The sequence below is a fragment of the Panthera uncia genome, assembly GCF_023721935.1.
Source record: "Panthera uncia isolate 11264 chromosome A3 unlocalized genomic scaffold, Puncia_PCG_1.0 HiC_scaffold_11, whole genome shotgun sequence".
NCBI classification, from domain to species: domain Eukaryota; kingdom Metazoa; phylum Chordata; class Mammalia; order Carnivora; family Felidae; genus Panthera; species Panthera uncia.
In genome coordinates, this window is record NW_026057578.1 from 21706573 (window position 1) to 21730054 (window position 23482).

Consider the following 23482-nt stretch of genomic DNA (forward strand, 5'->3'; position numbering starts at 1 on the left):
GGTATTTAGTGGCAATCACACTTCCAAGTAAATAAAGAGGCAAATTATATCTTGATGCAGGGGGCAAGGAGCTTAGCAGAAAAAGGAGACAATAAGGAAATGCTGCTTCAGGCCACAGAGGCTCCCCCAACCACTGTGCCAACCACTTTACCCCCACCGCCTCTTGGCCCAGGCTCCAGAACTGCCCTATCAGGGACGGGCACCCCACCCTTGGCTCTTCGCTTGCCCTCCTGGAATCATGGCCTAGGGAAGGGTGTGCCTGAATCCAGTTTTAAATACCACCACCTGCTTCCTCTCTCCTCTGAAAGTTCTCCCATTTCACAGATGGGAAACTAAGGCCCAGCCGGGTCAAATAGCACTAGGCCTAGGCTTCTCCTAAGAGGAGCTGGGAGGGAAAGCCTAGAATATAGGAGGCAAAGGCCTCAGAGTACAATAGAGCCTCCAAGAGATCAGGAATGAGCAAGGCCTAGAGCCAGACTGATTTGGGTTCAAATCTAGACTAGTTGCCCACCTGCTTGCACCTGGTACAAATCCACCAGCTTCCCCAGCCCAGTCCCCTCACCTGTAAAACAGAAGTGAACATGGTCACAGAGGACTCCTGAGAAGGTTAGAAGGGACAAGTGTGAGGGTGGCTGACCTTGTCCTCAGCTAATGGTAGCTCTTATGGTCGGTAAACTGAGGCCAGAGAGGGAAGTTGCTGCCCGAAGTCCCACAGTAGGCCAGCAGCAGAGCCAGCACCAGAAGCCAGCCCGGGCTGGCAAAATAGCTGCACTTGTTTGCAAGGCTGGCTTAAAGATTAACCGCAATTTCCTGGGATTCTGGGCGGGCCCCTGGCTGGAGGAGCAGGTTTCTCAGCCCTTATTCACTCCTGAAGGCCTCTCCGGGCCACACTGGGCCAGGGACAGGATATGCATCCAGTGGGTGCTGGAACCAACTCTTGCACTAAGGGCGCTCATCTCTTTCCAACAGTTCAACGATGTCACATTGGTAGCCTGATATTAGCCACGGTCGGTGGGAATATTTTCTCCTTGGAAAAAAGAAAAAAAAAAAAAAAAAAAAAAAAGGCTTTTTTTTCCCTTCCAGTGAACTAATTGTTAAATATTTACAGGTACATCACATTCATCCCCAGGAGTTCAACTGAAAGTTCCGGGCTTCTTCTGGGCCTGGGATGACAGAGGGCTTTAAAAGCACAGACTTTGGACCCACATACCTGGTTTCAAGTCCCAACTCTGCCACTTCTTGTATATGTGATGTTTAGCATGCCATTTCTGTAAGCCTCGGTATGCCAATCTGCAATATGGGCTAAAGATAGTGCTCCTTTCAGAAGACTCTCATGAAAATGAAATAGGTGATATACACTTAGTATGTGAGAGCCCTCATTGGTCATACCCCTACCCACTCTCTTGGAGGAGTGGGGAACGACTGGGGCAAATGTTGGCTCTCAAGCACAGATGTGGCCTTCCACCTGGAGCCATCACTGGTTTTGAGGCTTGGCTCAGAGGCTGAGGTTCTCAGGAGGCCCTTCAGGAGGATGTGGCCAGCACAATGGTTTCATTATTGAGTGTTGGAAGTGTTTGTTATTTTCAAACCACCCCTCTGGGCCTTTGCTCAGGCTGTAAGCCAGCGGAGAATACTTGCCCCATATCTCCAGCTTCCCAACCCCTGCTGTTCATCAAGGTCCTGAAAAAGTGCCACCTCCTCCAGGACATGCTTCCTGACAAACCCCTGATGGAGGCACACTGCAAGTCCATCTAGGGTATGTCTGTCCCCACCCCGAGGGCAGGGACTATGGCCTGACCCGTGCCCAGCACAGAGCAGATACTGCCCAGTTGGCCGGAGAGATAAGGACATCCACAAAAGCTCAAGTTCCAACTCTCCATTGACTACATGACCCTGCCCTCTGAGCCTCAATTTACTCATCAATATACTGGGGGAAACAACCGTACCAACTTCCATGATTATGCAGATACAAGAGTCCCACTGGTCTAGCCTGGTGGATAAGTGGCTCTTGTGCATTATTTTGTTTAAAATCTTGTTAGTAGAACAGCAACTCATTGCTTAATACCTGCAAAGTATTCATCATCGTCAACGGACAGCAAACATTCAATGACCACCAACAGTATACAAAGACCCGGGCCAGGCCTAGAGAGCCACGAGGACAATCTCCCAACCCAAAGCACCCAGCAAATGACAGATATTATGGATATCAACATGTTATGTCTCTAGAAACCTCCTCATCCCTCTGACACCCAACCTGAGTCAAAGCTACACAGAGGACAGGGTGGAAGGTGTGGGGCGAGGCCTGGCTCCGCACGACTGGCGACAGTCCCCTGGGTGAGACTGGTTTCCCCGCCACATGGGATCTGAGGCACCACCCCCCACCAGTAACTCTGGCTCAATGGCCTGTTTGCCACGCCCACCCCCAGCCCAGCTCACCCTCTGACAGCCACAGCGACAGCGACTGGGAAGCTGACCCGTCACAGACTCTCAGCGGGAAATTCCAGACCAGCCCTGTCATTCCCCAGAAGGTCTACTACAAGTTGTCTGTTCAAAACCACTGGGCTCAGTGTGAAAGAATAGGGTGGAAGAGTAGGCAGGCTCTAGCTTGAGGCTGTGGAGTGGGCTTGGCACCTTCCGTGCCACTGCACTTTACAGTTTACACAGAGATGCCCAGTTCTTCAGTGCCTCAGCCTGATCTGGCCCTTGCCAGCCACTCGGGCCTCCTACGCAGGTCCTGGTGGCCTTCCCTCCTTGTCAAGCCTGCCTCCCGGCAGCCACTCCGTCAGAGCCGATCATTCCACCCGAGGCCTTGTACCTGCTGGCCCCTCTGCCGGCAATGCTCTCCATGCCCTACTGCCTGGCCAAGCCTTACTCTTCTGTCCTCTGGCCACTCAGTATTTACCAAGCATCTACCGAACATCTAGGTGCTAGGGTCTGTGCTGGGGGCTGGGGATGCAGCGGGGAACAAACCAAGTCTGGTCTCTGTCTTGGAGTTGCTCACAGCCTCGGGGAGAGGCGAGTGGGACCCGCACACTGGGCATGGTGATGGAGCAAGCACTGGGGGCTGGAGGGGCCCAGGGGAGCCCCCCAGCATGTGTAATGCTATACTCTTCTATGGAGAGTATAGGAGCCTGAGGAGAGATGGTGTTCCAGGCAAAGGGAACAGCATGAACAAAGACACAGGCCCAAACCACTGCTGTGTTTGGAACTATGGCCACGGCAGCGCTAATGGAGCGCATGATGGGGGGCTGGAGTTGGGGAAGTCAGGTGGGAAGTGTGGCTGGGGTGAGCCCTGAAGATCCCTGAATGCCAGGCTTGCCTTCTATCTCAGAGGCCCCGGGGAGCCATGGAGGGGCGTGGGCAGAGAAGGGCTTGAGGAGATATGCGATCACTGAGTGGGAGACAGATTGAGGGGTGGGGAGGAGCAGTCTGGAGGCCTCTGTGCGGACGGCAGCCACGGCTGAGCCAGTTAAAGCCAGGTCCCTGGCTTACCTGGTGTGTGGGCACCGGAGTTCCAGGGAGTCAGGCCAGACCAGCCTGAAGGCATAAACACGGCACACTAGAGAAGCGTGCCTCGCCCCAGGAGAGTCAGAAGGACTAGGAGCAGGTGAGCCTGTTCTCCCTCAGAGGCCAGCTGCCAGGAGTGTGGCCAATCTCCAGCATGTTCCTCCAGCATCCACCCACCTTCCAGCCAAGGGAAGCGGGTGGAGCCCAAGCAAACCAAAGTGTTAACCACTGAGTGCAGCCCCACACAATCAAAATCCTCTCAGCCCCACCTTCTGTGTGTGCACGGCCAATTCACAGACGGGAAGCCTGAGGTTCAAATGCTTCTCTGTCCAGCCCAGGGTCTGGTGACAGGACAGGGGATGTCACAGGCAGAAAAGACCTACCCATGTGAAGAGAAGGGAGGCACCTGGCCCCACCAGGCTCCTGTGAAGGCCAAGAGCCAAGAAACTCAGCCACACACCCCACCACTCTCTTCAGGCCACGGTGGAGGACCAGAGAAGGACAGACACTCTCCCAAGGTCACACAGGGCATCTCTGGCAGGCAGGCCCCGCTCCAGCCCAGGCCTCCTTCCACCATGTCTCAGAATGTTTGTGAGAAAAGATGAAAAGAGCCGGGCCCTTGATCCGCCTGGCGTGGCGGGAGGGCAGAGGGCAGGGAGGAAATCTGCAGCCAGAGCCGTGACCCCACAGATCAGAGGGGGTTAGAAGCCTGCTGAGCAGACAGGAGACGGCCTGCAACAGGAGGGCTTCAAAGAATACTTGTAAAAATAATCATCATAGCACCAGCTCACCGTCACTGTGCACAGAGCTTCCTGCCCAGTGCTCCGTTCTGGGGCTCTGTGTGTACTTAACTCGTTTGTTCTCCACAGCACTATGGGGTAAGAGCTACTGTTATCCCCATTGTACGGATGAGGAAACTGAGGCTCAGTGAGGGGACATGCCACAGTGAGGGAGTGCAGGACCTCGAATGCAAACCCAGGCAGAATTCAAGCCCCTCTGAGAACGATACTCTGGCGGTTCTGTCCTGCCCGGACCTTCTGTGAGCCTTGGCCTTCACAGCCTTCACCTATTTCACATCCAGAAGGGAGAGAGAGGTGGGACACACGGAGCCTGGCCCAACTGCTGATCTCCACCCCAGTCCCCTCCCTGAGCCTCCATTTCCACCTCATCTCCAAAGGCTCCCAGGCTTGTTGGAAAGACGGACTGTAGCAACGCTTTGTGGGAGGGCTTTGAAAAGTAGATACCAAAGAAGCAAAAATGTTAATACTATACTCCGCCTTCAAGGAGGGGAGCATAACTCCTCCGTTCCTTAGTGACTTCCTTCCTTCCAAGGAGGACAGCATGGAAGGTGGGGCAGGGAGGTAACTTTGCAGTAGAGAAACCCAACAAACATTGCCTCAGCCAGGTGGTCAAGGTTGACATCAACAGGGATAAATCATGGTGATAACATGTGCCCTTGATAAGATGTGATGAGAACAGCACTTCACCTCTGTGGTCTTCTTCCCAGGAATCCATAATCCCAATGTAACCATGAGAAAAACATCAGACAAATGCCAGTAGAGAGATAATTCTACAAATATTAGCTCACCCGTTCTCCTTAAAACTGTCAAGGTCATCAAAAGCAAGGAAAGTCTGAGAAATTGTTACAGCCAAGAGGAGCCTAAGGAGGAGACACGATGATTAAATATAATGTGGCATCTGGGGCGCCTGGATGGCTTAGTAGGGTAAGCATCCAACTTTGGCTCAGGTCATGATCTCATAGTTCATGAGTTCAAGCCCCATATCAGGCTCTCTGCTGTTCCCCCTCCCCCGCCCACCCCCACCGCCGCTCCCCTACTGGCTCGTGTGCACACGTGCGTACTCTCTCTCTCTCTCTGTCAAAATCAATAACCCTGAAAAAGAATGTTTTAAATAAATAAATAAATAAATAAATAAATAATTTAATTAATTAATTTAAAAAATGAGGCATCCTGGATGGGATCCTAGAACAGAAAAGGGAAATTAGGGAAAAACTAAGGAACTCTGAGTGAAGTGTGGACATTAGTTAATAATAATATACCACTATTGTTTCATTAGTTGTAAGCAATGTACCATACCAATGCAAGATGTTAACAATAGGGGTATATGCCACATTATGTTCTAGAGCCAGAAAAAAGAAAAAAGGGGGGGTTTTAGGACAGGCAGGAAGCCAAGAAAGCGGTCTCTAAACACTTCCTTCTAAAGCTGGGGAAACTGAAGACTGAAGAACGGAAGGGACTTGCCCAAGGTCATACCGCAAGTTTATGACAGCCTGGACTAGGATCAAAGTTTCTTGATGTCACAAGAATTTATTAAATGTCTACTGTATACAGTGCACCAGCCTATGTCCTTGTCATGGTGAAGGTGGGTTGAGAGGTTCAAAGATTTGTCCTTGGCTCAGCGACTTCTTTGGGCCAGGTGTCCAAGGACACAGACCCTGCCCCTTGGGGACTCTCAAATCAGAAGGGGAAACAGACGCTGAAACATCCTGAGCTAGAGGGCCAGGAGCCATGAACTTCCATGACCGAAAGATCCAGCCCCACCATCTGCAACCCGTGTGACCTTGCGAGGCCTCACTCTGCTGCTGGTGACATCGAGCACCTGGTGATTGATTGTACCAACTACCAGTGACGCTGAGAGATTCCAATAAAGTGTCAAGGCTGAGAGGTAGCTAGCCCGGTGCCTTACGCACTGCACAGACTCGATGAACGGTGATCCCTTCCATCTATTTTTTTAATGTTTATTTATTTTTGAGAGAGAGTGAGTGCAAGTGGGGGAGGGGCAGAGAGAGGGGGAGACAGAGGATCCAAAGCAGGCTCTGTGCTGACATCAGAGAGCCCGACGTGGGGCTCGAACTCACGAACCACGAGATCATGACCCGAGCCGAAGTCGGACACTCAACCGACGGAGCCACCCAGGCACCCCGTTTCCATCTGTTTTTAAGTTCAGTCTGAGGGCTGGAGGAGCTGAGAGAGGTAGCCGTTTCTCAGCTTGCCTAGATGGGGGTTTCTCCGGGAGGCGCCCAGATGAGGGACATTTAGGTTGGGTCTTGAAGGATAGGAAAGGGTTTGCCAGGCAAAGAGGAAGTGGAAACTGCGGCCCAGGCTTCCGGAATTCACTGTCTGGTCTGGCAGAGAAAGAGACGTCAGGGCATTTCCACACGACAGGACTTCCCCTGGCCTCTCCCTGGGCTTTGGGGCTCACCACTACCTGAGCGGAGGGCAGAGGCAGCAGGGGATGGGCCAGGGTGGGGGCGGGCACCAGAGCCAAACGACTCCAGGACTCGGTCTGGAAACGAAACCAAGTCGTGCCTCCCACTCACCAGCTGAGTGTCGCTTATAGAACTTCCTCCTTCTGTTCCTGTTTAGGAATTACCAGGGCAGGCTCTGTGGTGGCTAGGGGATTGCCCCAAAGGCCAGGCCTGGAGCCTCTGGGTCCTCTCTGGCCCCTCAAAGACTCCCAGACCCTTTGTCTGGCCAGACTCCTCCTTGTCCTATTCCTGCCCTTCAACACACCCTTTCTCCTTTCTGCCTCCACACATCTGCCTGTGCATAGGGTCCACCGTCTCCTCTCTCTCTGCTTGTCCAAACCCTGCTTGCCCCTGGACCCCTCCTGGAAGACTTCCACAGACACCCCACCCCGTCCTGGCCTCTGTATCCCATTCACAGGTCTCCTATATGGCAAGACTTGTGCCAGGACAGATGTAGCAGTGATGGTCCTTTGGAGCGTGGGCCTCTAACCCCTATGTCCTTGTCCGTCCATCCCATATGCTTTGTTCACCCCCGGCGGACAGAATCGAAAACCAGGACCCCAGTCCAGTGCAATCTCTCCACAGTGCAGCCTTAGGCACGTCCCTTCCCCTTTCTGGCCGGCATTGTTTCCATAGCTGCAGAGGGAAGAGGTCAATGACATGTCCAGGGAGCCATAAGAAATCGGCAGGAAGGATGACGAGGCCTGCCCACACCCCGCCCTGCCAACCCCAATATAAAGCCTCCCCCTCCAAGTGGAACTCGTAAAATGCATGCACAAGGCTCCAATTCATGTGAATTTCTGGGTGGAAACAAATATGGGGGCCCAGGAAGGAGTACCCACCAGGCGGCCAAATATCATTGTTAAGAGCAGCTACAGACACCTGGCTTTGAATCCTGCCTCAATAGCCCTGTGGCCTTGGGCAAGTCACTTGACCCCCCCTCACCCTCACTTCTCTCATTTGTAAACTGAGGGGAACGGACACACCTCCTGTGGCTCTTCAGTGATTAGCTTGACATGCGCATGTTAGATGTTTGGTAAACGGATATGTTGTTGTTATTACCATTATTTCTGGTGCAGCTGGCCCAAGATTTCATTAATAAAGTGGACAACATAGCTCTGTCTCTCAAAAATGAATAAACGTTAAAAAAAAATTTTTTTTAAGGGGGGCGGGTGCCTGGATGGCTCAGTGGGTTAAGTGTCCAACTTCAGCTCAGGTCATGATCTCACGGTTTGTGGATTCAAACCCCACGTTGGGCTCAGTGCTGACAAACCGAGAGCTTGGAACCTGCTGCAGATTCTGTGTCTCCCTCTCTCTCTGCCCCTCCCCTGCTCATGCTCTGTCTCTGTCTCTTAAAAATGAACAAATGTTACAAAAAATTTTTTTAAATAAAATAAAGTGGACAACGTTAGCAGCCTTAAAATTAAAAATGTAGATCTATATACTTTGCCATGGAAAGAGTTCATGCTGTATTAGTAAATTAAATTATGTTACAGTATTAACATATAATCCCATTTCTGTTAAAAAAAAAAAAAAAGTGGGCATAGGAAAAAGAGATAAACATCAGTAGGTTTCTAGCAGTTGTCCCAGGGATAGAGGATCATACATGAGCTTAATCATTTTTTTCTTTTGTGCTTGTCCTTACTTCTTTAAAATTTTTTTCTTTAAAAAATTTTTAATGCTGTTTATTCATTTTTGAGGGAGACAGAGAGAGTGAGAGGAAGACACAGAATCCAAAGCAGTATCCAGGCTCTGGGCTGTCAGCAGGGAGCATGGAGCCCGACACAGGACTGGAACCCATGAACTGCAAGATCATGACCTGAGCTGAAGTCAGTTGCTTAACCAATTGAGCCACCCTGGTGCCCCCATGCTTGTCTTTACTTTTTAAGTCTTCTACAGTAAGCTCATGTTCCTAGGGCAATATAGGAAGTAATACAGGTTATTTGTGACTCTGATCACAGTGGGTCTTTGCTCCCCGACTGACCTGGACACGCAGGACAAGGCCTGGTCACAGAGCTCCACAGCTCAGGGCTCCTGGGAATCTAAGTCCTCAAGGGTGAACTGGTCGTGCGCTTGACCTCTCTCTGCCTCATGTGGGCTGGCCCCTGGAGGTGCATCTCTCTGGGATCTTGGTGCTCATTTTGCTCCTGGCTCCATCTGATGAGGAAGAGAGAAACTCCCAGGGGAAGTGCCCAGTTCTCTCCCAGGACATCCCAGAACCCCTTCTTCCCCTTCCCCCTTCGCCTTGACTCACTCTGTTTACTTCCACAAATCCTTCCTGCGGGCGGAGGCAGTAATGAGTGGGGGGGCTCTTTGGCCCTAGGCCTAGGTTTAAGGCCAAGGACACAGCCAGCGCTAGCCCAAGAGGAGCCCACAGTCCCGAGGCTTCAACTAGACTTTATCTTAGCCCTCCCTGCCCGAAGCAGAGTGTGAGACAAGCACTCACTCGGGGAGGGATCTGAGAAGCTGCAGAACCTAGGAAGGAGGGAAACCAAGAGAAGATGTGCTATCCAGGTCACTGCTACAGGCCACGGGAGCTTCAGTCCTCTGCGACATCCAATAGGTTTCCACATGCATCCCAGAAATGTTTCATCCATCCTAAGCTGGGGGCTGGACCCTTTGTCCCCCACTCCCGTCTCCCTTGGCTTTGGGGTGCTCTTAGGGCCATTACCTCCCTCACTTCCTAGCCAAGCCTGCTCCCTGCCTCCAGGGAGCCAGAAGGAGAAGATCTGAGAAGGGACACCACCCAGTTTTCCCCCCCGCTCCCCAACCGTCGTCTCCCCACTGTCCTGCAGACCCCTACACCCATCCATTCATCATTCTGCGGGCCTTTCCCTATGACCTCCCCAACCCCCACCCCGGTCTCCCAGGTATCCCTCTTTTCCTAAACAAACACATCCTCCACTCCCCGAAACTGGCCCCTCCTGTGCCCCCCAGTTAGAGATAGCTGCTCCGTCCTCCCAGGCACTTCAGCCAGAAACCCCGCATTCCCGCCCCCCCCCCCCCCCCCCCCCGCAACACACACACACTCAAGACCTGCTGCCTCTACGCCTCCAGCCACCCCTCCTTTGGCCCCCTCCCCTGTGCCCAGGAGGAGCCTGGCTCATCCACACACCATCCTGTCCTCTGAGCTCCTGGCCTCTGGTCTCCTGTTCCCGATTCATCCTATAACAGCCCTTATGCTCCTCTTTCCAAAACACAACTCTGGTCCTTCACTGACACTCTGTGGCCTCTGGCCAGAGCCCATACTTAGGAAGCCACACAGGACCCCGCCAGCCTCTCCAGTCCCAGCTCCACCTTGGTCACCCCCGCACCTGTGCTACTGTATCACCTCCAGGCTTTTCTCCTGTTTTCCCTTTCACTTGGGGTGTCCTCCCTGCCTCTCCTCCCTGGTTAATCCTGTTCATTCTCTGGTCCCTCCTCTGACCTTCCAGCCTAGGCCAAAGCTTCACAGACCCCATCTGTTCTTCCTAAGAGGAATGCTCAGTTTAACCCTTCCACTCCCCACCCCCCCTCACCTCTACCCGCAGACCTAGAGCTCCAGGAGTTAAGAGTTGGGGCCTGGGTCATGCTTGTGCCCCAGCACCGCCCAGACCAGGGCTTGACACTGAATAGGCCCCATGCTCGTTGGGACAGGAACCTCAGGCCTGGATTGCCCATGTCTGCTGGAACAGTGCCAGGCCCATCCCAGCCCCTGCCTGAGGCTAGCATATTACCACAGGCTTTCAGACCAGGAACGGAGCCAACCCTGCCCCAAGTCACGCCCTGAGTCTGGCCTCACCTTCTCCCCAGACCCATGCCAGCTCAGTGGGGTGGGGATCTCAGGAGGAGCCAGGAAGGATCCCAGCCCCCGTGTTGGCCCAGGCTTCGGCTCCCTGGGGCCACGGTCCCTGGCTAAGACCTCCCCCGTCCAGACGGCTGGGTGGGGGAGGCCCGGAGTTGGCAGGGAGGCTTCTCCCCACAACACGAATTTGAACCAGGCCTCTTGCCGCTTGCGGTCTGTGCTCTACTTCCCACCACAGGTACTTCCCGATAATTAAGCATATTTAATCATCCAATAGTTAAATTAGCTCCCTGGGCCTTGAACTAGCTCCCCTGTAGGCTTCCCATTCCTAGAGGTGCTGGTATCTGTGTTTCCAGGGCCTTGGGGCAGGACCATTTGACTTGATTCAACTCAGCAAACACATACAGAGTGTTTTCTGTGTCAACAAGACGAAATGTGCCCCGGGAGATATACAGCAGGTGAAACGGCCAGCCTGGGCGGCATCCCCTCCCTGCTGCACCTTGCGCCAAGGCAAGGAGGAGTCCGTCACCAGCCAAGCCCCTCTATCTGCCAGACACTGGAAACTCAAGGCCCAGAGAGGGTGAGTAACTTCCCCAAGGTCACAGAGCCCAGGTCTGGATATCCACTTGAGGCCTTGAGAGTTGATGAAACATTGCCCGTCTGGTGGTTGCACACTGGCTGATAAAATACACACAGCTCCTGCCTTTAAGATCACAGGTTGAGACCTTGGGAAAAGTGAGAGGTAGTCAATAAACCAGAGAGCAACGCTACTGATGCAGAAACGCAGACTGTGCTGTGTGCCAGAGCAGGAGCCAGTGCGGGGAGGCAGGCAGGCTGGGGGGCAGGGGGCATGAGGACAGGAGGACAGGAGGACAGAAAGGGCTTCACACAGGAGATGGATTTTGGTGAAAACCTGAAGGACAGAAAGAGTGGCCCTACAAAGATTGGTGGGGTTCAGGCAAAGGCCCTGGGGTGAGACTGACCTGCGTGGGGGATGCAGCTGGAACCTAGAGCCTCGTGGGCTGCGCTAAGGGCCAAGGAGGGAGGCACATCCCGGGGATGTTTTTGAAAGATCTCACTGGCAGCTGAGTGGAGGGGGAGTGGAGGGGCAGAGAGGGGCCGGGCAGTCGTCTGGGAGGGGGTGAAGTGCTCAGCCCTGTCAAGAAGGTGAGCAAGGAGCACCTGATTCAAGTGCATGGAGGAAGCACCCGGGGTCCTCAGTTGGACGGGGAGTGTGGGCGCACGGAGAGGCTGAGTCAAGACCGGTCCCCAGGCTTTTAGTTTGAGTGGACGGAGTTGCCATTTACTGAGATGGGGACGCCTGGGTAGGAGCCCGCTGAGGGGAAAAAGTCGAGTTCAGCTTTGGCCAAATTATGTTGGAGAAACCCTTTAGGTATCCATGGAGATTTTGAAAAATTAGTAATACTTCAGCCAACAGTTATTGAACACACTGCTTCAGGCACTAAGCGCCTTATTTGTGTTAACTCATTTGATCCCTGCATCATCCCCTTGGCAAAAGGCGCTTTTCTGTATGCTCATTTCGCTGATGGGGAAACTGAGGCCCAGAGTAGGACATTGTGTATAGGGTGAGAAGAAAGCAGGCAGTGTCCCAAGGAGCCCTCATGTCTAACAGGCTAAAGGGGAGGAAGGTGCCTGGGTGGCTCAGTAGGTTAAGTGTCCGACCTTGGCTCAGGTCATGATCTCATAGTTCGTGAGTTCAAGCCCCATGTCAGGCTCTGTGCTAACAGCTCAGGGTCTGGAGCCTGTTTCAGATTCTGTGCGTGTGTCTCTCTCTCTGCCCCTCATCCCACTCATGTCCTCTCTTGCTCTCAAAAATAAACATTAAAAAAATTTTAAAAGGCTGCAGGAGGAGGCCTCTGAAGGGGTCAGATGTTGCCAGGAGGCCATACGACTGAGGACAGGAACACACGGTGTCCAGGGGATTGAGCCACAGGGCAGCTGTGGCTGCACCCCAGGGGAGCAGTGGCAGGGGGGTCGGGTGGAGGGGCAGAGGGAATGAGAGGAAGGGTGGAGAGCAAGTGGGCACTTTCCCGGGGGCTCAGCCTGGCTAGTAAGGGCAGGGGTGAGATGGGGAAGCTGACAGGACTGAGGATCCTGCCCACCTGGGGTCAGGGACTCCTGCCATTTGCCAGAGGGACAGACACTTCTGAATAACAATTTCCTTTTTGATATCATCCAGCCCACTGTGCGCCTAATCCCTTTGTCAGCCTTGAGAGCTCTCCCCCTCCACCCCCGGCCAGGGCAACTCTGCAATTCTCCCGTGGACTGAGGACAGGGCGCGGGGTCAGGGGAGGGAAGGGTGACTCACTCCAACCTCTCAGCTTGGGCTGTTCCCACACGAACTGGGACTTGGTCGGAGCTAAGAGGGTGGCAGGCGGCCCTGTGCTCCCTGAGGAGTGTGGGCCTAGAAGATGCGGAGGGCAGAGGCATTGAATGCCAGAAAAAGGCAGGTCTCTCCTGGCTGCTGGACAAAGCACTCTCCAAGCTCAAAACTATAATCGACACTTTCCCCACCTCAGAAAACCAGACAAGGGAGACCACGGCCATCAGAACAGTCAGCCACCCCCCACAAATGCATTCTAGGGAGGCTCAGGCCCAGAGTGGGGGAGGGGCTTTCCCAAGGTCTCATTCCATCCCCTCCTTTCATCAAGGCCACCTGATGCTAATCCTCTGACTGTCACCTTCCTGGAAACTTCCCCTGACTCTCCTCCAGGCTGAGGTCCTTCCTCTGCAGTCCCAAAGGCCCTCAGGAATGATATCACCAAGCTTGCCACAGTCTATTGTAATTGGCTATGTGTCCATGTGGCCCCACAGGTTGAAGGCAGGGGCCACACCTGACCCACTTTGGTGTCTCCAGTGTCCAGTTTAGGGTCTGGAGAGAGTTGGGGCTTGGGTGTGTTTGTTGAACCAGGCTCGACTGAACTGAACCACTTGGTGCCTTATGAGGGCCACAGACCTTGACCCTTCTCTGGCTTTGGAGGCAGAACACCATATTTCAGGTTCAGCCTTTCTATCAGGTGGACGTTTAGATGCAGATGGCCCCCAGATGATAGAAAACCAAAAGGGATATCAGACTCCCTGCCCTCATTTTCCAGAGGAGGAAGCTGAAACTCAAAGCAATGAAGGCACAGTCCATGGGCCCACGACCAGTGGGAATGAATCATACTCAGATGGCCTTGGCCCTGCTCCACGGCTCCCCTTCTCTAAGTGCTAAAACCTAGGGTTCCTTGTCTGCAACACTGGGTTAGGCCCAGCAGTCTCTAAAAGCCCAGCCTCGTTCAGTTCTATGAACCCACAGGCCCCGGGCCCTGCAGTGAGGGGAGGAGAGATCATTCAAGAGGCTGTTTATCATCTTGTTGTACCCCCCCTCTGAGCTCTTGGAGCAAAACATTCCCAAGAAACAGGGTGATTCATTCACAGCACCATTTGCCAGTTCCAGAGAAAAGGCAGACCATGAAATACATTCTGCAACTTTGGAAGAGAAGACAAAATAATCTCAAGATGAAGTTTCTCTTTAGTGGACTCAGGCTGGGAGAACATATATATTTTATATATTTATAGATTGTAAATATTTCTATATTTCTATTATACATTTATATATTTTTCCTCTCAGAGAGCCATACTTTGGGGGAAGGAAGTTGTCCTCGTTTAAGCCAAATTCCCCCCAAACACAAGGTACGGCCCTCTAAGAACACCAAAGACTGCATGACTTTTAAAACACTCTTAACGCCGATTGGATGTGAGTTAAGGCCAAAGAAGACGAGCTGTTTGGTTGTTCTTTTAGTTTGTCTGTGGGGTTTTTATGTGGTTTTTTCTTGTCGTTGTTGTTGTTCTTGACGCTAATCCCTGTCTGAACTCCAACGGTCAAGGAGAAAGTGAGAAACTCATGCGTGCTCCTCTTAAATTAAGTAGACGGAAGCTTGCTGAATGTGTTGGAGGCCTTGGACATCTTGCAACCAAGAAGACACAGTGAGGGGGGCCTGGGAGGCTCAGTCGGTTAAACGTCTGACTTCAGCTCAGGTCATGATCTCACAATTCATGAGTTCGAGCCCTAAGTGCGGACCGCTCAGAGCCTGGAGCCTGCTTCATATCCTGTGTTTTCCCCTCTCTCTGCCCCTCCCCTGCTCATGCTCTGTCTCTCTCTCTCTCTCTCTCTCTCAAAAGTAAACATTAAAAAAAATCTTTTAATAAATAAATAAATAAAGAAGACACACAGAGAGGTAACAGGTGAGCCTGGTGATAGGGGGCGGCGCTTGGGGGGTAGTATGGCTTAATTGCAGGGAGTGTGAATGGCGAATGTCCACGAGTCACAGGAAACCTCTGGAACTATTCTAGCAGTACAAAGACAGATGGAAAATTCAGTCTCTCATTTTGAAGTCACAGTGCCCTGAGTTTAGGTCTTCCATAATATGAATGTTATACTCAACTCTTTAAAAATTGTACTTTTAGGGGCACCTGGTTGGCTCAGTGAGTCGAGAGTCCAACTTCGGCCTAGGTCATGATCTTGCCGTTCCTGAGTTCGAGCCCCGCGTCGGGCTCTGTGCTGACAGCTCAGAGCCTGGAGCCTATTTCAGATTCTCTCTCTCTCTCTCTCTCTCTCTCTCTCTCTCTCTCTCTCTCTCCCCCTCCCCCACTCATGCTCTGTCTCTCTCTCTCTCTCAAATAAATAAACATTTTAAAAAATTGTACTTTTAGCTCCCGACCCTGAGCTGAGTAGGAGTGAGCTTGACCTCTTTAAAGCCCAAGTAAAGATGTGTGCTACGGTAAGGAAGCCCCAGAGATCTGGGTTCTAGTTCAACTCTGACTCCAAAGAGCACAGGTGGCATTGAGCGTGTCTCTGGTGCTCATATGTACCACGCATAAAAGACATACATTTCACTAACGCACTTTGCACACGCAATTTCACAGCACATACATCACACAGACACGATAATGTCACCCCATCTTAAACATGTACTACAAACACACATACCACACATATGCCAATCATTACCAGACATATCACACAATTTCCCCATCTGTAAAATGTTAGGGATGAAGATGGGTTGAGGGAAAAGTGGGAATCTTGGAGGCATGGGCTTTGGAATCATACTGCCTGAGTTCTAATCTAATTTTTTTCAACTGTGTCCTGAAGCAGATTGCTTAAACTTTCTGAGCCTTGGTTTTCTCATTTGTAAAGCAGAGACAATAATATCCACTTCATGGGATTTGCTGACAAGTTAAACAACATAATGTATACAAAGCACATAACTTAGTGCATGGCCCACAGGAAAGTGTTTTAGTAAGGTGTAATTTACACATAATGAAATGCTCTAATCTTAAGCATTCAATGTAGGTAGCTGCGTTTCAAGATGCAGAATATTTCCATCACCCTAGAAAATTTTTCTTGTGCCCCTTCCTAGTCAGTCCTTCTCCTGGGAACCACCACTGATCTGATCAGTCTATTTTAGAATTCCATATGATCCAGACACCATTTATTGTACTTCTGTGTTTGTGGGTATATTATTGGCTTCTTTTACTCAGTATAATAGTTTTGAGAGTCATTCATATAATACTGTGTGTAGAGTAGATCATTTATTTATTGTGTGTAGTATTTCACTGTATAACATGCTACAATTTATCCATTCTACTGAAGGTGAGCATCTGGGCTATTTCCAATTTTGGCCTTTTGTGAACAAAGTGGCTGTGAATATTCTAGCTAGAATTTAGTGTAAGACTTTTATGGACAAATATTTTCTTTTCTCTCGGGTAAATTCCTAGGAGTGGAGTGCTGGGTCACAGAGCAGATATGTGGTGAACTTTTTCAAGAAACTCCCAAACGGTCTTCTAAAGTGGTTTTACCATGTTCCGTGTCCAGAGGCAAGGTACAAGAGTTAACCCCATGTCCCTCCCAACATGTGGTGTGGTCAGTCTTTTCCATTTGTCATTCCAGCATCACATTGTGGCCTTAATTTGCATTTCCCTGATGACTAATGAACTCCCTCCATGTGCTTATTTAGAATTTCTTTAAAGGTAGCTCCTCTCCCCTTTGCTGCTCTGTAGCTTTCCACCTCCATCATTTGAAAAACGAGGAAGGGAAAAACTGATAGCAAAATCTACTAGAAATATAAAGAGCTCTGCAAATACAAACACAATTATGAGCTTAGCCTCAGAACCCTTCTCTTACCTCTGGTTTCCCAGGACTGAAAAGCTAAGGACCTGCTTGTCTTCCAAAGGAAGATAAGATCATGGCTAGCTGGAGGTCAGAGTGTGTGTGTGTGTGTGTGTGTGTGTGTGTGTGTGTGTTTAATATTATTTATTTAAAGCAGGCTCTGTGCACAATGGGAGACTCGAACTCACAACCCCAAGATCAAGCGTCACATGCTCGACCACCTGAGCCAGCCAGACACTCTGAGGTCAGAATGTTTTCATGATGCATTTATCTGATCGAATAATCATTTTTAGTCATTTTCGTTTATAAACTACCCACTATGCTCTAGGCACCTCATATACACACAGCATGTCTAATCTATTTTAAGATTTTTATTTTTAAGTAAAATGAAGTCCCAATGTGGGGCTCGAACTCACAAACCTGAGATCAGGAATCATACTCTCCACCGACTGAGCCAGCCAGGTGCCCCCAGCATGTGTAATTTTTACAATAGCCCTGCAACATTATTGTACGATCTCCATTTGGTGGACTGAAAATCAGAGATGTAAATTCCTTGATAACACCACACAGCTACATCTCCACCAGGTCTAGGTTAAATGCTGTGGGCAACTGTGCGCACGCCCACCTCAGTAATCCAGAACCATCCCCCCGTCTCAAGATCCTTAATTTAATCACATCCACAAAGTCCCTTTGCCATGTAAGGTAATATAGTCACGGGTTCCAGGGATTAAGGTATGGACATCTTTGGGGGGGGCCCTATTATTCTGTCTACCATATGAGACATAGTATCCAGAAGAAGTGGGGACAGCAAGTTCAAAGGCCCTGAGGCAGGGCTCTTCTGACATGCCTGAGGAAGCTGGAGACCGGTGAGGATACAGTAGAGTGGGCAAGGGCAGTGTGACATCTCACAAGGGCAGAAGGGTGAAGGAGGTAGGGTGGCTCTTGCAGGCCCTTGTGGGTCCCAGTGGGGCTTTGACCTTTCCACGAGTGAGATGGGAGAAAGTGAGGGACATGATATTACAGGTTTTTCCAGGACCCCTCCAGCTGCTGTGTGGAGAGAGGACTACCCACAAGGAGGCTGCTACAGTATCCAGCTGAGAGGATGGTGGCTGGACTGAAGCAGCAGAGGGAAGTGGCGAAACAGGTCTCATTCTGGACTTCAAAGGTTGGGTCACAAGGAACCACTTAAGGGTCAGGAGTGGAGAGGAGCTGGAAGAGGGGAGACATCCAAGGTTTTGGGCCTGAGCAACTGGAAGAATTAAGATGCTCTTAAAGCTGGGGAAGTCTACCAAAAGCTCAGACTTGGGACTGCCCATGAGAAATCAGGAATTTACTCTGAGATGCGTGTTGGGAACCCGGATGGAGAGAGAAGTAGGAAGTCGGATATGGGAGTTCCGGAGCTCAAGGCCGGGAATCTGGAGGGATTTGTTTGGGAGACATGAGCATGTATGTAGGTGGAATTTAAAGCCAAGAGCCTGGATGAGGTCTCTGAGGGATATGTGCAGAGGTGAGAGGACCAAGAACGGAGACCTAGGGCCCCTCCAATGAGGAGGACCAGTGATGCAGGACGAAAACCACGTGAGGGGGCGGTTCTGGAAGTCAAGAGAGCAGAAGGCTACAAACTCTGTCCACAGTAAGCACGGCATGAGGGGCTGGTGGAGCACAGGATGACCCTTTTGCCTCCTGGGGCTGTTTTCTGGCAAACAGCCTCTAAGGGAGACAATTTGAAGGAGTTTGGCCTACTGAGGCAGCCTTGTTCGTGCGGGCCAGAGGCGGCCTCCCCTGCAGGAGGCTCAGCACATCTGCCCCAGCGGTCTGGCCCCCTGTCTCCCAGCATGATCTCCTTCTGGTCTCACCTCCAGCCAGGCTTTAAGACTCAGCTCAGTCACCTCCCCTCTGCCAGGTGGCCGTACTGACCACCCGGACTGAGTTGGGTGCCCCTCTGCTCAGCTCCCGTAGGATCTGCTACACGACCCCCCCTTTGGACAACTCCCCACCCCAAGCCAGTTTCCACATCTGAGTCTCCCACTGGGCTAGGCGCACCTGGGTTTCTGGCAAGAAACCTGGTTCCTCCTTTCTACAACCCCGGTGCCTCCCTGGTGCGAGGCACCCAAGAGACTCAGTATCTGGCCACTCCCGGTCCTGTTACGCTGAAGCTCCAGCCCCTAGACTTCCCAGACCTTAGTGGGGACGTTTACACACTGCGCCTACGGACATTCACCGAGTTTTTGTTAAATACCAAGGAAAGGGCCGTGGACTCTGGTCCAAGCCTGACTTCTGGCACTTTCAATCACTTTGGACTTCATTCTCCCATCTCCAAAATGGAGGTGATACAGGCTCCTCACTGGTTGTGACAACATTCGGGAAAGTGTTTGGCAAACTGAAAAGCAGTCTGGCAAATCGGAGTTACCGTAGCTCAGGGCTTTTCCTTGGCAGATGATTCAGGGCACGTGACTGGACCTGCATGACCCACTCCACACCATGTGAGCCTTCTACTTGGTTTTTTTCAAGCCACTTGGAGGACCAGCAGCGTCTTCCTCTGGCAATGGGAACTGAGGAGTGAGTGGGGCCCAGCCCCGAGGGAAACTCTCACACACGCATGGACGTTCACGACTGTTTCCAGTGACTAAGGACCACATGAAGCAGTTGGCTGGACCCTTCCTGAAACCTGTCCCAGATCGGCTCGGTCTAAAGCACTGCTCGGGCCATCCTCGGCCCCACTGTCCCACTTCTCTGGGGGAGCCCCTTCCCTATACCCAGGGCAGGGACCCAGCCTCCCCCTTTCCCTCAGCAGCAGGCAACACACAGGAGGTCCAGCGTGGGAGGCAGTTTATTGATGTTTATTTGCCCAGATGACTCTTCCTCACTGTTCTGGGGTTGAAAGAATTAGGGGAAGTGGAGACGTGTCAGATGGAAGCCAAAAGGCACACACTGAATGTACCATGATGGGCTAAAAAGAGGTCGGTCTGAGATTGACAAGCCCCCCATTTCAGAGGCTCAGAAAGACTGGGCCCAAGATCATGGGCCAAGTCCCTTCCATTTGCCAGAGAACCAGGCACAATCCTGGCCGGCTTTCCTGCTGGCTCTCACACCAGGCACCAGGCATCTTCGGACCTGGCTGTTGTGCCTGTGGGACCACCAACATCACAGTGGCCATGGTGTCTTGACCTAAACAAACAGGGAAGGCCTGGCCTGGCTCCTTCTGTACTAGGAGAGACAAAGGTGACTGATGAGCAGATCTGCGGTGCACGAGTAATGGGAGGGGCAGTGCTTGTCAGCGTGAGATCATGACTCTAGAATGTAGTGTAAATCCACAAGGTGGGTAAGTAAAGGCTGGCCACAATGATTAAGCATGGAAGTGTCACTCTGAGCCAGCCCAACTTCTGAACAGGCGGACTTCTTAGACAGCCTCTGCTCGTAGGGGGTTTCGGTCCCCTTGGCTCTAAACTGTCACGGAAGCAGAAGGAAGTGGAAGTGCCCAGCTGGGGCCTGGGGACTGCCACGATTGTCCAGATCTCTGTGGTCAGAGAGCGGCCCAGCCACCTCAGCCCTGCCCCTGGGATGAAGGAGGGAACAGGACGTTGAGTCCCGGGAGGGCTGCCCCCTGGGCCCGCGCCCCGCCTGCCTGGCTCCGCAGGCCTCTTCTTCTACCGCTTCTTCTTGGCCTCCTTCTTGGGCCTCTTGCTGGCAGAAAGAGCAGCAGCCTTGGGCTTCCTCGTCACCTCCACACTTCTAGGCTCAGAGGGTTCTGCCTCCTGCATGGCAATAGAAAGGAGAGTCCCGTTTAGACGAGTCAAGCCTGACACCAGCAAAACGAGACCGTGTCTGAAGGGGGCTTCGCGAACTAAAGCACACTGCCACAGAAACACCAGGGACAGGAACCGTCAGCGCCGGGACCCCGGACCGCACGTCTGCAGGGCTGCCCCTGGGGGAGCAGGGCGGTCCTCAGTGAAGAACAGAGGAAGAGGCCCCAAGGGAGGAGGCAGCCTCTGGAGTCTCAGGAGGCCTGGGTGGCATTGAGGCTCCTCCGCGTACCAGCCAAGTGACCTTGTGAGCAACTCACTTCCCCTTCCTGTGTCTTTGGTTTACCCACCTCTGAGATGGAAATAGTGATGCACGCCCCGGAGGGCTGAGGTGAGGAGGCAAAACGCATGGAAAGCGCCCCGCCGCCGGCTGGCTGCTGGCCCTGTGCTGGTCCCGGGCAGATGGCAGGTGGGGAGCCGGCTGTGGGACAGACCCACTGTGGCTTGCTCTCCTTCCGGCCCTGCTGTTCTCCTTCTCCCGTTCAACCCACAGACTGCCAGGGCCGGGAGGGGTGGAGAGTGCCGGCCGGCAGGTGGGCAACCCCCACACTGTGTTCTGTGGGGCCTGGCAGAGGTGCCCTGTGGGGGAGGGCAGAGGGCAGCCTTGGGGCGGAACTCCAGACTCTCCCTACAACTGGGGCAGCCCTGGTTTTTCTCTGTCGGGACTCGTTCCCTGTAAGATCTGGTTTACACAGAGGTCCTGCTGCTAAAAAAAGGTTCAAAACCGCAGATCCAGCCCTGGCCTTCGTTGCACAGATGAAGACAGAGGACTCCAGGCGAGGGACTCGGCTTGCCACAGCCACAGAAGCCTATGTCCAAGAATCTGGAGTGGATTCAGTCCTGTCAAGTGCTCCCTCCTCCCCTGGGTGATCAGTCACGCTGTGTCTCGGCCAGGCAGGATGTTAGCGAGGCAGGTCCAGCCCAGAGAACACTGACCACAGCCCCTGGGCCTCCTCCGGCCCGCAGGCAGACTTCAGTTGGCCTGCAGTGTTTATTTCTAAGCATTTGAGCCAACTGGTAGACTTCCCATTCAATCTGGACTCCTAGCTTTTCTTGAAAACTTTAAACACCTAGTAATGCTGGCCCCTCATCCCCCGGTGGAAAAAAATGGGCTGGGCAGCGGCTGCCCCTTCATTCAGCTGCCCACGCTCCCCACACCCCCCACGGCCCACTGTCCCCAGCACTACAGAAAGGAAATGTTTCTCAGTACTTGTGTCCTTTTATCAAAAACGGGAAAATAAAAAGCAGACTAAGAATACTAAGAAGGAGCACACTTCTGGAAGAGAAAAAATATTTCCCCGTGTTTAACCGGCCGACTCCCAGCTTCCAGCTTGCTTTGCTCTCTGTCCTTCCCTGGCCCTGCACCTTAAGCTATGTGCTCACAGAAGCCGCGTGACCGTGGCTGGGAGAGGCAGTCCACACCTATGTACTGGCCTACTCCAGAGATCTGTCAGCTCCCTCTCATCAGCCATCACTGCCTCCCCTCCACCCTGCCAGCCTCCAGCAGAGACACCAGATGTAAAGGCCCAGACCAGCCCCGGGTACCCGCGGGTGACCTTCCCAAGATAATGAGGGGGCTGGTCCCTCCCCTGGCCAGGTCTCCGATGGTGGCTCTGGACTTTCCCAGCCCATCTACTTTTGTGATAATGTAAAAAAAAATTGACAAAAAAAAAAAAAAAAAAAAAAAAAAAAAAAGGAAGAAAGAAAGAAAAAGTTAGCCTGTTAGAAAGACAAACAAACAAAACAAAACCTCAGAGGAGCCAGTGTGTCAAGTGCTGGAGTTGCCGGCTGCAGAGCACAGCAGGAAGGCTACTGTTTAAGGCAAACCCCACAAGGCACGATGCCTTTGGAGACCTTGGGAGCTGGAAACCGTCCCCACTGCAGTACCTATGAGGCCAGAGGAAACCAGTCAGTCCCTGAGTGCCCCAGGCAAAGGCCTCCGATGAGACAATGGCTTATGCACAGGGAACTTGCCAAGCCCGCCAGGATCTCCACAGATGGAGCCCCCCTCCCCCGCCACTCAAAGCTCAAAGCTCAGTGCCTCCTCCACTTTCAGTAGGGCCCAGTTCAGAATCCACAGGGACGGTGACACCCGGCTGCCATCCCCAGTGCTTCCCTCAGACCCTCTCTTAGGCATCTTATCCTTTTCTCTCCTGAGCAGACCTCGCTCCCGATCCAGCTGTCTGTCAGATGACTGGACTGGCACCTTCCAGGCACCTCCAACCCCACTGTCCCAGACCAAGCACGGCCCCTTCTCCAGCAGGCAGAGGGTCCTCCTCCCCACCTGAGGCAGAGCAACTAGAGTCCCAGTAACCCCAGACCTCTCTGCTCCCAACTGTCCAATCAGTCACCAGGTACCGGTGATTCAACAACCCCTTCCACCTCCTGACTTGGTCACCCTCTCTAGCACCAAAGTCCCTCCTTTGGTCCCTCCACTGCTAACTGACCTCTCTGCTCAGTGCCACAGATCCCCCCACCTTAAACCTTTCAGGGGGCTATCCCCCACGGTCCCATGCCCCACACATGGGATGGCATCTAAGGAGGCCACATCTCCAGCTTCTTCTGGGCTCTTCTCTAGACCCCACACTGGGTCAGGTGTCGGGGCTTCTGCCAGTCACTCTTAACAAGAGGAGCGCCCTTCCTGGCCACCCAGCAAAGCCCTCCCTGTGGCCCAGCACAAGAATACACTCCTACTCACCATCCAGCCTTCCTTCCCTGCTCCTCCACCTCCAGCAGCGTCCATCCCTCCCTCCACCCCTCCCCCCTCCCACCCCCGGTACCGAGGAACTGTGCATTGCCACTGCTACCTTACCACAGTGACATATTCTCCTGTTTGTCTCCCCTACCAGCTGTGAGCTCCTTGGGACAGCTTCAGTTGTAAAAGAGGAGAGGAGAGGAGAGGAGAGGGGAGGGGAGGGGAGGGGAGGGGAGGGGAGGGAAGGGAAGGG

General features: G+C 52.6%; 1 protein-coding gene across 2 annotated transcripts in view; it reads right to left on the reverse strand.

Moving 5' to 3' along the window:
- Window positions 1-19543: 19543 nt before the first annotated feature.
- Window positions 19544-23482, reverse strand: part of MANBAL (mannosidase beta like) — a 27246-nt gene continuing 23307 nt past the window's right edge. For both annotated transcript variants that reach the window (XM_049650824.1, XM_049650825.1), the window contains one exon: window positions 19544-20486. In XM_049650824.1, coding sequence (XP_049506781.1) covers window positions 20379-20486 — 108 coding nt within the window. In that variant the 3' untranslated portion in view covers window positions 19544-20378. The remainder of the gene's footprint in view (window positions 20487-23482) is intronic.